Here is a 17966-nt window from a genome sequence, read left to right on the forward strand (position 1 = left end):
CAGTTTTTGTGTGGGGAGAACAGTTCAAAGAAAACCAAACACTTAAGCATAATCTTTCAGAGGGCAAAGAATCACGGCATAATGATGATAAGATGCTACTTCTCGATCTGACAAGCAACACAGCTGTTTCATGGCAAAAAGAAGATTCTAGTTAACCCAAAAGCTGTGAGTTCACTCTGCCTGTTGCTCCAACAGAAGAGAGAGAGCCTGGCCCCCCCAAAACTCACGTGATCAGGAATTTGCCTGGTATCCAGATTCTATGGCTGCCTCAAAGCCAGCCCACAGTGAATGCTGACCTTCAACGGTATCTTCACTCACAGGGACAGCAAGGTTTCTGTGTGGAGACCCTAAACCACGCACTCGCTGCCTTACACACAGTTACAGATCAGCCTTGCCTAAGGCTGGACCACCAGACTCTGAGTCATCACAAGATGAGGCCATTTTACTTGTCTCCCTGACTTCCTGCTTCTAAGTGACTTCAGGACATTATATATCCTCTTATACCCGCTCTGTAAAAAATGGAACACACGCACACATTCTCACTACCTACCTTGCTCAGTACAAACTGGTATTGTCAAGACGAACAAAATCATCCCAGACAAGAGTCCCAGAAGAACATCGCTTCATGAAGACCAGTTACTATTTCAGGAACACAAACATGAAAGAACCAGAACACATTAGAACGGGAAAGGCCCCACCTATAACATAGGATGCAAATAAAGTCCAATAATTTTCTCAAGAAGGAAAATTGAAATAAAAGAGAAAACGGAGAAAGTGAACACAAAGAAAGCAACAAAAGGGAAGCACACATGGGCACAAATCGCCTTGCACGTGCCTCGCAGTTCACAGCTCATTCTGTCTGTTCATCTCTACAGCAACGGCAGGGCTGCCAGTAAACAAGGGATTACAATTTTGCAGAAAAAAAGGATGGTATGAGCTGCTTTCTATCATTCACACCCACCTGTTCAAAAAAGCAGAGAAGAGTTATACTGCAAAACAGGAAAGAAATGCCCATTCAACATCTTTTTAAAAAACAATCCATGCAGAAAGAAAATTGAGAATTTATTAAAATCTGAGAAAGAAACGACAACAATCACAAGTAACAAAACCCACGCACAAAACAAAACTATGCAGCACATCAGAGAAAGTCGAGAAGCTGGCAGCCATGGTGAACTAATTTAAGGCTCACAATCTGATTCCTGAGGCAAAAAATCACTATGGCTGCACCTTGCCTTGAAATCGGGGTCACATCCCCTGAAATCTAAAGGAGGATTGTTTAAAAGTATGGTGGTTTCGGTTTGAAGGATCAAAAATTCAAGTAAAGCCAACAAAGAACAAGCGAAGAAAAATCCTCAAAGCTGTGCAACCTTTTGCTACTTAAGATAATGACGGAAATTGACGACCGCTTCCTTCCCCAGCAGAAAGGAGCACAATCAGAGAGCCGAAAACAACAGGCCCTCGGGCCGGCACGTTATGTTTTGCTTATTCTATTACACATTGGCGGGGAGATAAGAATAAACAGGACAACACCCTGTCTAACCCGGGAGGCGGGAGTGGAGGAAAACGCTGGTCACATTCATTCTCGGGCATGTACCTGCATACCGTTTATTTGCAAATTGAGGTACTTAAGAAAACTGTGCAATAGGAACTAGCAGAAGCGTTCAGAAGTCTTTATTGCACAATCAAATCTTTTAAGAATAAGCCTGGGTAAGAGGGAGCTTTGTAGTTTTTCCTTAGAGTGAAGCATATTGTGAAGATTTTAATAATGATAATTTTCTCTACGGTCTTTAATTGTCAATCCTATTTTCATTCAAAAAACCTTTAAAACTAGGATGAGCAAATATACAGCCACAGCTTCCCTCTCTGTGACCAATGACGTCCAAAAACCTTGCGGAGAATCAATCAGCAGCTGCGGGGGAAGAAAACGTGGTGTCCAGGACTCCTCCCTTCTCTACAAAGGGACCTTGCCAGTCTGGACACCAGGTGTCCTGACAGCTTGGGCCGTGGGGCGTTCCGCTCAAGAACGGCAGCTGCTACGCCAGCCGGGTTCTCACCAGCCAGTCGGGAGATGGTATGGGTATCTGCGGTCCCAAGAAAAAAAAAAAAAAAAGATTTGGTCTCTTCCCATAACCCCTGTCTGCCTAGAATGATGGACCTGACTCAATCTTGCCATTTCTTAGTGGCTCACTTGCTCCTGGCACCCAAGCTGACTAAGGACGGGGCTAAGGAAAGCCGTCCTAAGACCTCACTGACCTGCCACCATCCTGGCCTTCACTCTACTCCTCCAACCCACGAGAGTGGTTCCCACCTTGAGGCCTGTGGACTGAGCGCTTTTCCACCAGATGGTCACAAAGCTGAGTCCTTTGTATTCTTCAGTCTTAGCCTGAATGTCATTCTTTAAGGAAGCTTTTCCCTCTCACCCTAACGATGCTATTGATTCTCCCACTGTGACACTTACTTGATTTTATTTTCTTCATAGCATACGTCTTAATTACTTGTTTCACGCACACTAATTTTCTCCCGACTAGAATGTCCATTTCATAAGGACAGAGACCTCCTCAATCTCGTTCACCCATGTAGGCTCTGCATCGTAAGTACTATCTGGCACACAGTATACACTTGATAAATATTTATTGTAAGAATAAATAAACAAGAACCAAATGATCAAGACTATCTGGTGGGGACAAGAACAAGAACGAGTGGGGAAAAGGTCAAAGAATCTGTCACCTGTCATCAGCCACACAATAGTCATTTTTTCCCCTCAATTTTCCCCGTGGGATGAAGGGTGAAGATGCACGTGAACAGCTGAGCCATGAAGCAGAACACAGAACACATGGCTTTTAACTTCAGGGCTCTTCACGGAAAACCACTCTGAAATAAGTTGCAAGAGATTCTTGAAATTCAAATACAAGGAAAGAAAAGAACATATTTGGATGTCAGCAAGGTAGTTCTGCCAACCTAATTATGCCCATGACATGTAATTGTGAACTGCTGAAAGACAAATGTGAAGCAAAGCATTTATTACACACACATACAGGTAAGATTAAGGTGTTCATTTTAAGCAACTGTCATAAGCCTGGTTCTAGAATATGATTCCATTAACGTTACTGCTGTTATAACAGAGAGTGTAAGTGTGATGATGAGCTCCTTTCATGTATTTCTCAAAATTAAGATATTACACTTGCCAGTCAATCCCCAGCAGAGACTCTGAGAACACACGAGGACAATGAAAATGGTAGAATATTAACTAAACCAACAGGAAGAGACCTGTGTGTACTTCAGAGATGCATTTTAAACGCATGCATATCTTCTTTTTTTTTTTTTTTTTTTTTGAGACGGAGTCTCGCGCTGTCACCCAGGCTGGAGTGCAGTGGCCGGATCTCTGCTCACTGCAAGCTCCGCCTCCCAGATTCACGCCATTCTCCTGCCTCAGCCTCCCGAGTAGCTGGGACTACAGGCACTTGCCACCTCGCCCGGCTAGTTTTTTGTATGTTTAGTAGAGACGGGGTTTCACCATGTCAGCCAGGATGGTCTCGATCTCCTGACCTCGTGATCCGCCCGTCTCGGCCTCCCAAAGTGCTGGGATTACAGGCTTGAGCCACCGCGCCCGGCCGCATGCATATCTTCATACAGACATCACAGTAGTCAAGTCAAGGAACGTACACTTTACGGTTCCTGATATGGCAGATTCCGTGTTCATGGAAGGCAAAAACGCAATGGAACAAAAACTGAAAGGCCACACACACCCGCTGAGGAGAGCATCTGAAAGGCAAACCGGCGATTTTTCTCAGCAGAGAAGGAACGCCCTCTCCCCTGAACAGTGATGCGGAAAAGGACTGGGGCAGGGAGGGGCCGGTTAGTAATGGCTCCTGTTATATTAAAAGGTGACAAAAATCATGAAGAGCAGTACTGATAAATGTTCTAGTTACTGCCATGTTTGAAAAGCATTCAAAATTCTAAAATATTACTTGTGTATTATTTACCTTCTTATAAACCGATTTGTCATCATCATACATTCAAGTTTTATAAATGTGTTTCTTCCCCACTTCACTGAAATACCAGAATCAAGCTCAAAAACAGAATCAAAGAGGAGACCTTTCAGCTTATTCATGAAAACCATGATATGCAATATTTAAAATAGTGAAATCATCATGAATATCATCCAAAATGCTCAGAAACTCCTTGACATGATCAACAACAATGTTCCCATTTTAGTTCAGGAGGGAACGTTTAACATCATTTGCCGAAAAAGAAAATACACAGGAATGGCATAAAACCAGCCGTTCACTAGAGTTAAGACCCGATCACTAAAGAAGTCCAGAGGTATGGAATTTATCATCTTGCCTACATGTTTATAAAATATGGACTCGGGAAGGAGCCATTTAATTTACCAAGAAGCCCGCTGATCTCTTGGCGTATTATATCTACGAGGACAATGGCAAGTTTCAGTGTGGAGGTCTTTTTGGACGACTCCTCCTAGCCTTGAAGTTTCTCTATTCCTGTTTAGGGTACGAAGCTGACTTACAAAACCATCGTTTTTGTTCTAGTTTTGCTTTATAAAACCTCAAGCAAAGCCTCGACCGTAAATAAAGCAGCAGGGCCCCAGTAGCCAGCTGAGTCACAAACCCCACTCAGCCGCATGTGGCCCAAGGTGTTGGGATCCCGACAGAGTCAAGCCAAGCAAGTGGAATCAGGTGAAGTCAGAGTTTGGAAAAACAGAGCGCTCCCCTTCCCCACCCCGACTGGCAGTGGAAGATACCACAGTCCTCCTTCCACAGCTCTCGTCCAGGGAACGGTAACAAGTCCAGAAAAACATCCAGACCCGGGCAGACTTCACCTCCACAGTCTAAAAGGAAGGGAACGATATTTGACAACCCACCACAAATTCTGAATGTGCAGTTCTCCTGCTTTTAAGCATAAAAGCGTCTTGTTGCTGCTCAGTTATTATCACCACCATATTTTTCAACATTTGTGCCCAGGACCATTTGGCCTTACGGTACTTACGCTTACTACTTTAAAAATACAGAGTCAAGCATGTTTAAATCACTTTAAATATTGCAAAAAGCAGCAAACACACAGCCTACCTGCTTGGGCATGCAAAGTTGAAAAGAGAAGCTCTATAGAACGGCCTGCAGGTCAGCTCATCCTGGCCTCGGCAGACTGATGTCAGGAAGGAGCTGTAGAAGACAGAATCCTGTGCACGAACAATACTCGGCCTTTGGTTCCCTCAGGCCAGAACTCGGAGCTGCCAGCAAGCACGCCTTAAAAAACTGCAGTTCTCATAAAGCGCTAAAAACTCCCAAGCAAATAGGGCCCCTCAAACCCGTGTACAAGTAAGAAACATGTAATGAACAACTCTTTCTTCACCAACACTTCTACCACTTAAATTAAGTCCAGCAGACTCTTCAAAGGGACAAAAGAAGCCCCCCCCCACCGCCGTTAAGACAAATTCTATATATAGACATCCAAGACAATTATATGATGCACATAACCAAATATATATAATTATCCTAGTTTCTGCATTCCCATTATCTTCATAAATATAGGATAAAAATCGGTCTAAATGACTTTCTCAGACCTCCTCAAGGATTAAGGCGAGCCAGCCAGTCTTTTGAAAGTACATATACGTAGTAAAGATCAAAAGCAAATGTTCTGGTCAGTTCTTTTCTGCTCATGATTTTACTAAGAACGTGTGCGGTTTTCAGGGAAAACACCACAAATGACAGCTGCTCAAAAGCATGGGAATTAATTGGCAGCAGGAATTTCCTTGACTAATAGGGAAAAACTTGAAGTCACATGTTTTGATGAGCTTATTTTTCCCATCCTCAGTCAAGCATATTCACTGTTAATGATTAAGATTTTCAAATGGAAATATAACCAAGCACATTCTCTATCTTTTCTCACTGGAACACAGACACCCATTAATGACTGAACAATGGCATTAATGAACAGATTTTAGCTTACATAAATACAGGGAGCCAAACCAAGACACAATAGCAAAAGTGCATTTATTATATTAAAAAACAGTAGCACGTGACTCCTTCTCTGCCCCCCACAGTAAGTCATCTGCTTTGAGCTGTTTTTCTGGCAGTAGGGATGGATTTACACTGATCCATCCACAGTCTATTTGACACAGGGGCTCTCAAGTCGGTGCCCTTGTGCCCAGTGGTGAGAATGGACGAGACAGCTGGTCAGGATTAGGTGAGCAGCCTGTGGCCTTGGGACCAAGTCATGTTACTGTGCCCAGAGCCCGATGCTATAACCTTGGGCTCATTAGCATTACGCCGTCATCATCCAAGCTAACAGCCACTGATCAGCCATGACCCAACACTCACCACTCAGGGGCACTCTGCATTCTCAGTCCCAGCAACAATGTGAGCCTTTTCTTTTCAACACAGTCTGAACTGAGCCCACGACACTCAAAGGCTCATGCATGAGGGAGTCTGCATTAAAATTGTTCCTCAAGGCAGCAATGAGATGTCCAAGCATGAGCAACCACAGCCCTTCCATTCTAATCAAATGACAGCTCTGACAGAGCTCAAGGAAAGCAAGACATAGTCAAAGAATTTCCAAAATGTACGTACCCCAAGTGCCACAACGGAACAACATACCTGGCCATCCCCAGACTTGGAAAGTTGGCAGGGACGATGAGAACATCCAGCCGAGAGAACGGGTGTGTTCCCAGAACAGAATGTGCTGCTGAGAGGCAAGGAGGGATCAGCTGCAGAAGGGTCTCTTGGCAGGCACCCGTGAGGCACACAGGGGCAAAGACACGATGAGGAATGATCTGCTGGGTGGTGGCAGAAGCGTTCTGGAAGCGGCAGGGGTATTCCATGTGACTGCAAACACCAACATGCCTGGGAACAACACAAAATAAATGGTAAACCATGTTTATCATTCTTGCTGTGGAGGTGAGACAATCTTGCAGACGTAGACAACGCTTAGGAGACAGAGGTTCAGACGGACTCACAAGCAAAGACTGTTCATTTCAATTCTTGGTTTGGCTCTGTGCAGCAGTGAAAATTTACAGGATAAAAACTTACTCGTGTGTTTGAATCAACAGACTAGCTTCAATCTAAGGTAAGTGAAAGCACTAAAATCTTGTTTTAGAATTAACTTCGTTGTGGGGGGACCTCTAAGACTCAAAACAGTAAAACTTCTCACCAAAATACAAACAATTCCTGCCCTCAATTAGGTGTTTTCAAGTATCACCATATGAACAATCTCCAAATTAGAGACATTCCTAACTCAGAAAGGAAGGAGCAGTACACACAAGTTAAAGATCCAATTCTGGGATTACCTAGAAGAAAAGACTTGGACTGAGGCAGAACCATGAACCCAACGAAAGTTACAGGCTCAAACTCCTCAAAAGAACACAAACCATTTTACTGAATAGTAATCTGGATGTTCTTTTCACAGCCCATCAAAAGCTGTTATTAAGGAATACAGAGGCACTTTTGATACAGTATTTTTCCCAACCCACTTTCAGTACAAATTTAACTGAGCCAACCTTTTAAGGAAGCAGATCAGACCCCCGCCTGCTTCATCTGACCACTGCCAGTTATTCCATCAAAGGCGGAACTGAAAGAGAATTCCTAGAACCTGACTCACAGGCCTCAAGAGAACTTATCTACTCAAACCTATATCCAACAGTACTCCATTTTTTCACCTGCTAACATGTCTTTTATTCAAACATAGTGAAAAACCCCTCTAATCATTATTATTTATTTTATTTTATTATTTTTTTTTAGATGGAGTCAAGCTCTGTTTCCCAGGCTGGAGGGCAGTGGCGTGATCTCAGCTCACTGCAACTTCCACCTCCCAGGTTCAAGTGATTCTCTTGACTCAGCCTCCCGAGTAGCTGGGATTACAGGGGCCGCCACCACGCCTGGCTAATTTTGTATTTTTAGTAGAGACGGGGTTTTTCCATGTTGACCAGGCTGGTCTCAAACTCCTGACCTCAGTTAATCCACCCACCTCAGCCTCCCAAAGAGCTGGGATTACAGGCATGAGTCACCGTGCCTGGCCTATCATTATTATTATTATTATTTAACATAGGGTTTCACTCTGTTGCCCAGGCCAGACTGCAGTGGCAGGGTCATAGCTCACTGTAGCCTCCAACTCCTGGGCTCAAACAATCCTCCTACCTCAGCCTCCTGAGTAGCTAGGACTACATGCATGTTGCCATGCCACATGCAGTTCTATTTTTTTTTCAAGAGATGGGGTCTGGAGATGGGGTCTCACTTTGTAAGCCAGAGTGGTCTCAAACTTCTGGCTTCAAATGATCCTCCTGCCTCAGCCTCCCAAAGTGCTGGAATCACAGGCACGAGCCACTGTACTCAGTCAATTCTAACTACAGGTGCTCACTTGATTCACAGTGAATAATGAAAAATCTTAAGATGCTGGCATGTCCCAATATGGGCAGAATGCAACAATTCCTCTCCAAATGTACGAAGCACCTTTCACTTACCCAAGGCCAGCGCTCAGGAGACCATATGGCTAGGTACAGATAAGCCTCACCTTCTACCAGCATGGGTCATGGACACAGCTTCCAGCACCGAAGGCATTTCACCACAGCGGAGAGTAAGAAAATGGATGGAGGCCCATAAACACGTGTCAGAATAAGACGACATGAAGAATATAATTCTTGACATTGAATTCTGGCCAAAGTCCCTGGATTGATAACCTTGCTTTGTGGAGAGAGTGAGTCAAGGTGCCTGCTGGTGAACATTTACCTACAAAGGCTGCAATGTCCACCTAATGACAAGTACTGTGCTGGTGCATGAATGTGGTCAAAGGTCTTGAGAAGTGAAAAATGCCATTGATTAAATTAACCACCATGGTATCTTTTTCTCATGTATTTACACAGGTATATAATGTGCTACCGTCATTTCGGTTCATATCATCTCTATTGCAAAGCTTTCGGATCATGTTAAACCAGAGAAACTGCACATGTGCAGGCATCTTCCGGACACAGCTGAGGAATAAGCTCACATTACATCTACCACAGCACAGTTTGGCAAAAAGGTCATTCTAATGGCCTCTAAACACAACACAGGGAAAGATGATTTCTTGCTGCCAAGAACCCGAAAGTTAGAGAATACTGAGGTAGCCAAAGATATATCCAAAAGTGTTTGGCTTGATGAATTTCTGATGATCGTACACAACCCAAACCTGAGAGACAACATTCCGTCTCCATGGAAAGTTCTCTCATATTCTTTTCCAGTCAGGAACAAGGTGAGTTAGAGTCTCTCTGGGAATACAAGGCACTAGTTCAGATGACGAAGATGACTCTGGTTGTGTGAATTAGTACTGTTATAATCAAAGCCTGGGAAGAAATGCAGGACTTTAAGGCACTCGAGCTCTGACCAGGTGAGAACAGTAAGGCTCCCACAGAAATGGAAATGGAAATGGCAACAGGAAAGCCACTCTGCGCTCCCACATAGCGATCAGGAAACCTGGGCTTCACGGTTTTCTCAGACCGGCTCACTTGTGACCAAGGCAGGCAACTCAGTATCTGGGGCTTCTTCTTCCCCACCTTTAACATGGTCTCACCAAAGTGGCTGCTGGAGGAGGTAAGGAAATAGTTAGAAAAGGATAGGAGAGGCCAGACACTGTGGCTCACGCCTGTAATCCCAGCACTTTCGGAGGCTGAGGCAGGTGGATCACTTGAGGTCAGGAGTTTGAGACCAGCCTGGCCAACATGGTAAAACCCCATCTCTACTAAAAGTACAAAAAAATTAGCCAAGTGTGGTGGCGCATGCCTGTAATCCCAGCTACTTGGGAGACTGAGGCAGGAGAATCACTTGAACCTGAGACGCAGAGATGCAGTGAGCTAAGATCGCACCACTGCACTCCAGCCTGGGTGACAGAGCATCACTCTGTCTCAAAAAAAAAAAAAAAAAAAAGGTGTGAGAGAATTTACTAACTTACTGCAGAGACAGAGAGTTCTCTGTGTGCAACATCGTAAACTCATTAAGCTGAACACTCAAGATCTGCACATTTTGTTGTATGTTAATTATACTTAAAAGATAAATGTTTTCTAAGGTTTCTTTTGGCACTACGACTCTATGATAACTGAGCACACAAGCCATTCTTCATAGAATCGCCTTGTTTCTGAAGAGGTCAGGGGGTTGTACTTTTTTTTTGTTTGAGACGAAGTCTCATTCTGTCACCAGGCTGGAGCGCAGTGGTGCAATCTCGGCTGTAACCTCCAACTCCCAGGTTCACGCCATTCCCCTGCCTCAGCTTCCCGTAAGCTGGGACTACAGGTGCCCGCCACCACGCCCAACTAATTTTTATATTTTTAGTAGAGACGGGGTTTCACCATGTTGGCCGGGATGCTCTCGATTTCCTGACCTCGTGATCCGCCCGCCTCGGCCTCCCAAAGTGCTGGGACTACAGGCTGAGCCACCGCGCCCGGCCGACTCTGCTTTTTACAAAGTAATAGTCTTCCATAGATTCAGCACCGACTCAAATATGCCGTACTTCCTACCAAAGCAACTTTTCATTACTTTACAACGCTAAAGAAGACCTGTTCCCCACCAGATTCTTCTTTCAAATAATCAGTCTCAATGCGTTTTCTTCTTTGTAGTGCCCATTTTCCATGCCTTTAATCATTTTTGCTAAGTTCCTTTGGACTTTATCCAAGTTTCTGTGTCATGTTTAAACTGTGTGGCCCCCACAAAGACCTCAAGAGGTTAAAGAAACAAAACACAAAGATTCCCCTGTGGCTGAAGAAGGTTATACTACAGCTGAATAAAATTAATAAACTTTCAACAGCTTATCTGAAAGCCTTATAATCAATGTATTTACTAAAATGCTCACCCAGAGTGGCTGGAGCATGTGTGAAAGTGGAGCTGGAAGAGGGAACGTTCTCACTATAATTTTACCCACATGAACATCGATCATAAAAGTTCAGTGACCAACACTCTGGCCACATTTCTGGAACCCAGATGAGCACTTGAGGCAAACGAAAACCTGTGGTATAGCAGGCCCCTGTGGACGTTGGATTTACATGAATTTGATTGCTGGTCTTAGGAAGGTTTGAAGTAGAACGGGTGCTGGGGAAGGCAAAAGGGACCAGATGTGAACATAACCAAAAAACACCACTGTGACTGGCACTTCAGAGCACCTTTGCTGACAAACTTTGCATGGAGTCAGAAACGTAATGGATGAAAAAAGCCACTTTCTGACAACTGAAGACGGCACACGTGAAGCGCACAGCCAGGGCAGGATTAAGCAAATGCAAGCTGTGATTTTATCAGCAGCATATTCCTGAAGGACGAGCATCTTGATAAAGGAAGGGAAAACTCATAGTTTATGAGACATGGAAGGGGGCATGGGAGGAACCCCATTCACCAGGCCTCACAGTTTCACGGAAAGATGAGCTTCCTAGAGTGGCACCCGGACCTCTCTCCCCAGCTTACCTGACTGGCTGGGCCACACAGGCTTTCTCTTTCGAACCTGCGTGCCCACAGAGGGTGCACTTTGGACCTGCTCCTGCCATGTGTCGGGTGAACTCTGCATCTGTGTTACAGAGTCCAGCAGCAGTCCAGCTGGGCTGGTAACTGGGTGGGTAAATTTGTCTCATTTGGAAATGGAGTTTCAGAAACCCCACTGAGACCATGCACCTGAGCATTCCTTCAGTCCAGCTTCTGTCAATAATAAAACCTTTATTTTTATCTCCTCTGTCTGTTCCTCAACTGGTGAATTCAGGAGGCAAGAGAGGAGTTGTACCTGCTTCTTCCCCTAAAGCCTGACAGGAATTTTAGACATCCCAGAATCTTCATTTGATTTAAGCATTTCTTCCTCCTTTCAGAATAGTGGATGCAAGAAAACTGAGAAGCCATTTCAGCTGCTTCTGAGCAGGAAGGAGAGAGCACAGAGTCAGTGGCTGCTGCCCACTCCCCAACCCCACATCTCTTTGGAATACGGCTAGAAAGGCAAAATAACAAATGTCTGTCCTGGCCTTCCCCTAGCCTTCCAAAGGCACACATTTTCCAACTGAGCAGCTCCTCTAAGAATCAATCAGTGCTGAGGCCTTAGATGAAAAAGAGAAGAGTACTTCGTCACCATCGAGAATCTGAGGAGCCACGGACAAAGCCTTCATCTGTAGATAAGGAAGGTGTGGCTTTGTCCAAAGAGCTACATCCAACCACCAAGAATGGCACTTTCAAGCTCAAAGGCATTGCTCTCAACTTCCGTTTTCTGTTCCAACACAACACACTCCCGTCAATCATGGTGGCTCAAATCATGGCAGTGACTCTCCAGATGGGAAGGTGGATCAGACTCCAGGTGAGGCATCAATGTTACAGATAGTTTTTTAAAGTCTCCAGGTAAGATTCTGCCTCACCTCTCTCTGGGGTCAGGCCTGGATATAAATCCAGGTATTGCAACTTAGTAGGTATATTAATGTTAATAAGTTACTATCTGAGCTTCAACAGCCTTATCTATAAAATGGGAATAATAATCTATCCAATCTGTCTTGCAGGCCTATCCTTAGGACTAAAGGAGATTACATTTAGATCAAGACTTAGTTTCTGACTTGGAACAACCAATGGCTACTGTATCAATTCAGGATAGCCTAGGATATGCTGCAGTAACAAACAACCCTGGTGTTTCAGTGGCTTAACACAAAACAGTGTGCTTCTTGCTAATACCAAGTCCACTGCAGATCTAAGCGGCTCTCCAGAGCACCTGTCATCCTCACCCAGAAATTCAGGCCACCTGCAATTACGGAACAAAGCCTCCCGTGTGATCCTACTGCAGGGAAGAGAGCACAGGAGGATCTCACACGAAATTAAAGTTCCCACATGAAACTAGCATATGTCACTTCTGCCCACAATTCCCTTCTTCCCTCAAGAATACAGAAGTAAAATCTAATACGCAATCTAGGATGTTCATATAGCTCAGGGAAGACAGTCCAAACTAGGCAAGCTACTGAACAGGAAGTGGAAATGACCTCCCTTCCGCCAAACAAGGCAAAACGCGGCAATAATACGTGCCCACCGGAAGACAGAGAACATAGCGTCATCTCTGAAAGGCAAAACGCGGCAATAATACGTGCCCACCGGAAGACAGAGAACATAGCGTCATCTCTGAAAGGCAAAACGCGGCAATAATACGTGCCCACCGGAAGACAGAGAACATAGCGTCATCTCTGAAAGATGAAGACCAACGGCCGCAGTTACTGTGGTACTCGTAAAAGCAGCAAGGCAAAATAAAACCAACACAAAAAGAATCTGCATTAGGAGCGTATCTTAGCTGGTTTTCAAGGAGTAATGAATCATCTCCACCATTACTCTGGGCTTTCTCCACCAGAAGGTACTGACTTAGCGACCGTCTGTCAATAGGAAAAACGACTCCGTTGAGCTGGGTATAAAATCCTAGGAGCGCTGCATGATGCATGTGCTGTGCATCTTCTCGGCGGCCCCCTTCTCCCTCTTTTGGCTCTCAAAGCTAGAGACCATTGAACATCTAGACAGGCTGCCAGTAAATATCCAATGGCCTATACTAATTTTTTAAAGCCTCAAAATGATTTTATCTGGTTCATACTTAAAAGAAATCACTACTGATGTTAACAAAGCCCTAACCGAGCAGGATTCCCTTAACCCAAGGGCTTTGCATCAGTTTCCTTGTGTCCTGTGCTCCTAAAGCAGCGACTAGCCCCACTGAGGGAGCTGCTGTCCCCACAGTGCACCACTGACAGCAGTCGGTACAACCAACACAGCAGAGTAGCATAGAAAGTAATCCATCAGCAGCTTTGTTTTTGACCACATAAGCACCGAAAACCAAACCTAAAAGGCATGGGAGGAGAGGAGGCATTGAATCTGAGGGTTCCTTGAATTTAGCCAAACACATATAAATCTTTCAGCACACTTCGCAGGATTTCATCTAGACTTACCTTCTTCTCTCTTTCTGCATAAATAATAGGCTCACATCTCTTCTTCTCAGCTCTTTTTCCTTTCTTTTCCAAGACAGAGTTTCGCTCTGTCGCCAGGCTGGAGTGCAACGGCACAATCTCCGCTCACTGCAACCTCTGCCTCCCAGGTTCAAGCAATTCTCCTGCCTCAGCCTCCCGAATAGCTGGGATTACAGACAGGTGCCACCACGCCTGGCTAATTTCTATATTTTTAGTAGAGATGGGGTTTCACCATGTTGGCCAGGCTGGTCTTGAACTCCTGACCTCGTGATCCGCCCACCTCAACCTCTCAAAGTGGGGGATTATAGGCCTGAGCCACCGCGCCCAGCCTCTCTTTCTTCTTCTTCTTTTTTTTTTTTTTTTTGAGACAGTCTCAGTTTGTCGCCAGGCTGGAGTGCAGTGGCACAATCTCAGCTCACTGCAACCTCTGCTTCCCGCGTTCAAGCCATTCTCCTGCCTCAGCCTCCCATGTTGCTGGGACTATAAGCATCCGCCACCACACCTGGCTAATTTTTTTGTATTTTTAGTAGAGATGGGGTTTCACCATGTTGGCCAGGATGGTCTCGATCTCCTGACCTCCTGATCCACCTGCCTCGGCCTCCCAAAGTGCTGGGATTCCAGACTGAGCCACCGCGCCCGGCCTCCCAAAGTGCTGGGATTCCAGGCTGAGCCACCGCCCCGGCCTCTCTTTCCTTTCTAACGGGGCTTTTCCTGCTTTGATTAATCCTATTTTGGTTTAGTTTCTCAGCAGGAGTGACTCACATTCCCAGTGCTTGGAAGAAATGCAGCACACCACTCCCTCAAGTGTTTTTCCCTTCCCAGCAAGTCCCCCCACACAAACCTGAAGTCGGCCTCAGGAGGTGAGAAGGGTGTCTCTGTTGCCGAATCACCCGATGAGCACGGCTCCATCTTCACTTCTGTCCAGCATCCCACTGCAATTGTGAAGGTGGAGGCTGGCATCGGCATGGTTACGTAGTAATACCAGCTTGAGCACCCTATAAACAGGAAGAGAAAACCCGTAATGAGGCCAATATATGATTCTGGGCTCTGCTGTGTAATTTCCTCTCTTGCGGCACTTGAAGAGCTTTTGCGATAAGCTGGTGAGAGCCAGCTCTTGGCGGTCGGTCACGTCAGCAGAAAGGGCACTACTTCAGGTCTCAGGGAAAGCACAGGAGGGACGACGGCTTCAAGGCAACTAGGAAGGTCTGGTCTCTTCCACGGATCAGTCTGAAGCCCTTCACGTGAGGGCAGCAGTGCAGGGGTCCCTCTCAGCTGTACACACAGCAGGCTGTATGCTCCTACAGACAGAATATGTCTCATTCATCCAACACAGTATTTAGCATTTAAAAAATGCTCAATTGATACCAGTTGAATGAGTGAAAGAGTGAGCAAAGCAATGATTACTTTGTGCTGTAACTATCTTGTCCAAATTCAATTCAGGCCAATCTAAACACATGAGACTAGGGAAGGGGGACACTTGGGTTTTCACGCCCACTCTGCAATTAATTAGCTGTGGGAGTTCAGGTCTTACCCTTAGTCCCTTTTATCTGTTTAGCTGGTCTTCCACTCCTTGCTGAGCAGATGAAAAGCAGGTGTAGAAGTTCAACGGAGCCAAGGACTCCTAACTAACTAGTTTGTAACAGGACTGGGATTAGAGCTGGGGCTCCCCATTCCAGTTGAGGGTGTACTCTCCATTTGGTCCAAACCTTAGAGACTTTTTATCAAAGGAATGAATGGCTGATAACTTATAACACTATACTCCCCTCATTTCTAAGATGTAAAAATGACTTTCACGTTTCTGAAATCTGAATGTGTCATACAACCTGATTTAACATAGTATTTTTTCTGAGCATCTGCTATACATTAATCATGTGTCTTAAGAAGAATTGGTATCAGCCGGGCGCGGTGGCTCAAGCCTGTAATCCCAGCACTTTGGGAGGCCGAGACGGGCGGATCACGAGGTCAGGAGTTCGAGACCATCCTGGCTAACACGGTGAAACCCCATCTCTACTAAAAAATACACAAAACTAGCCGGGCGAGGTGGCGGGCGCCTGTAGTCCCAGCTACTCAGGAGGCTGAGGCAGGAGAATGGCGTAAACCCGGGAGGTGGAGCTTGCAGTGAGCTGAGATCCAGCCACTGCACCCCAACCTGGGCGACAGAGCAAGACTCCGTCTCAAAAAAAAAAAAAAAAAAAAAATACAAAAAACTAGCCGGGCGAGGTGGTGGGCGCCTGTAGTCCCGGCTACTCGGGAGGCTGAGGCAGGAGAATGGCGTAAAAACCCGGGAGGCGGAGCTTGCAATGAGCTGAGATCCGGCCACTGCACTCCACCCTGGGCGACACAGCAAGACTCCGTCTCAAAAAAAAAAAAAAAAAAAAGAAGAATTGGTATCATCTTTTTTTAACTTCTATTTTAGGTTCAGGTGCAAGTTTGTGTAACAAACTTGGGTAAACTGCATCATGGGGCAGGGTGGGAGCAGGTTTAGTGTATAGATTATTTTGTCACCCAGGTAATAAGCATAGTACTCAACAGGTAGTTTTTCTTTTTTGAGACAGGGTCTCGCTCTGTTGCCCAGGTTGGAATGCAGTGGCATGATCACAGTTCACTGCAGGTTCAACCTCTTGTATACCCAATATCCAATGTCTCAAGTGATTCTCCCACCTCACCCTCCCAAGTAGCTGGGACTACAGGTATATGCCACCACACCCACCCAGCTTAATTTTTTTGTTTTTGTTTTTTTTTAAAGAGACAGGTTCTCACTATGTTGCTCAGGCTAGTCTTGAACTCCTGGGCTCAAGCAGTCCTCCCACCTTGGCCTCCTGAAGTGCTGGGATTACAGGCTTGAGCTACTGTGCCCAGCCTGATAGGTAGCTTTTCTGTCCTCACCCTCCTCCCACCCTCCACCCTCCAGTAGGCCCTGGTGTCTGTTCTTCCCTTCTTTGTATCCATGTGTACTCAGTGTTCACCTCCCACTATAAGTAAGAAGGTGCAGTATTTGGTTTTCTGATGCTGTGTTAGTTCACTTAGGATAATGACCTCCAGCCCCATCCATATTGCTGCAAAGAGCATTATCTCATTCTTTTTTATGACTGCATAGTATTCCACGGTGTAGATGTACCACATTTCTTTATTCAGTCTAACATCGATAGGCATTTAATTGACCCAATGTCTTTGCTATGGGATATCACCTTCTGTTACGGAACACGTTTCTCCACTCCTCATGCTCCCAGAGGGAGGAGCTTCTGTTAGCACAAATCTCTTTCGGCCCTTCACACCCTCCTTCAGAGAAAGAGTTATTGTTCTTTTTCTTGCCTTAAGTTTTAGAGGTTTAAACACATCTGACATCCAATCACTGACCAAACTGGCCTATGGTTGTCCAATGTGGTCCGTGATTGGATGTCAAATTCCGAGCTGAAATATTAACATGCCCCTACTGGCCGGCAGACCTAACACGACATTTTTTAAAGTGCTTTACCAGTAAAAACCAAGAATAGAGATTAGATTTTGATCTTCATGTGCATAGTTCCTTTGTCTATCTCAAAACAAATTCTGAACTCAGGAAGGTAGGACTTAGTTAAAAATAAATAATATTTTGGTGAGATTCAAGTTTGGAAGCCATGAAGGGAGTTACTTGAAAGAGAGACACAAAAGGACATGGTCAGAACTGCTGGACACCCCCCCCAGAGCCAGCCATTCTCTCCAACCTGCCTGGAAGCTGTACCCTGCTTCTGGAACCACAATGGCCACTCTTGAGATCCCTTTCTTTGTAGCTAAGAAGTTGAAGGTAGGCCAGGAGCTGTGGCTGTAATTCCAGCACTTTGGGAGGCCGAGGTGGGTGGATCACTTGAGGTCAGGAGTTCGAGGCCAGCCTGGGTAACATGGTGAAACCCCATCTCTACCAAAAGCACAAAAATTAGCCAGGTGTGATGGCACGTGCCTGTAATTCCAACTACTTGAGAGGCTGAGGCAGGAGAATTGCTTGAACCTGAGAGGCAGAGGTTGCAGTGAGCCAAGATCGTGCAACTGCACTCCAGCCTGGGTG

General features: G+C 45.4%; 1 protein-coding gene across 50 annotated transcripts in view; it reads right to left on the reverse strand.

The window, feature by feature from the left end:
• AOPEP (aminopeptidase O (putative)) overlaps positions 1 to 17966 on the reverse strand; it is a 384021-nt gene that overhangs the window by 304557 nt on the left and 61498 nt on the right. For all 50 annotated transcript variants that reach the window (XR_013405020.1, XR_013405031.1, XR_013405038.1 and 47 more), the window contains exons 4-5: positions 14766 to 14919; positions 6612 to 6857 (exon numbers count right to left, since the gene is read on the reverse strand). Coding sequence is in view for 13 of the 50 variants with exons in the window: in XM_077966537.1 (XP_077822663.1) it covers positions 6612 to 6857; positions 14766 to 14919 (400 nt within the window). In the remaining 37 variants the exon portion in view is untranslated. The remainder of the gene's footprint in view (positions 1 to 6611; positions 6858 to 14765; positions 14920 to 17966) is intronic.

Source organism: Macaca mulatta, chromosome 15 (genome assembly GCF_049350105.2).
Source record: "Macaca mulatta isolate MMU2019108-1 chromosome 15, T2T-MMU8v2.0, whole genome shotgun sequence".
Classification (NCBI taxonomy): Eukaryota; Metazoa; Chordata; class Mammalia; order Primates; family Cercopithecidae; genus Macaca; species Macaca mulatta.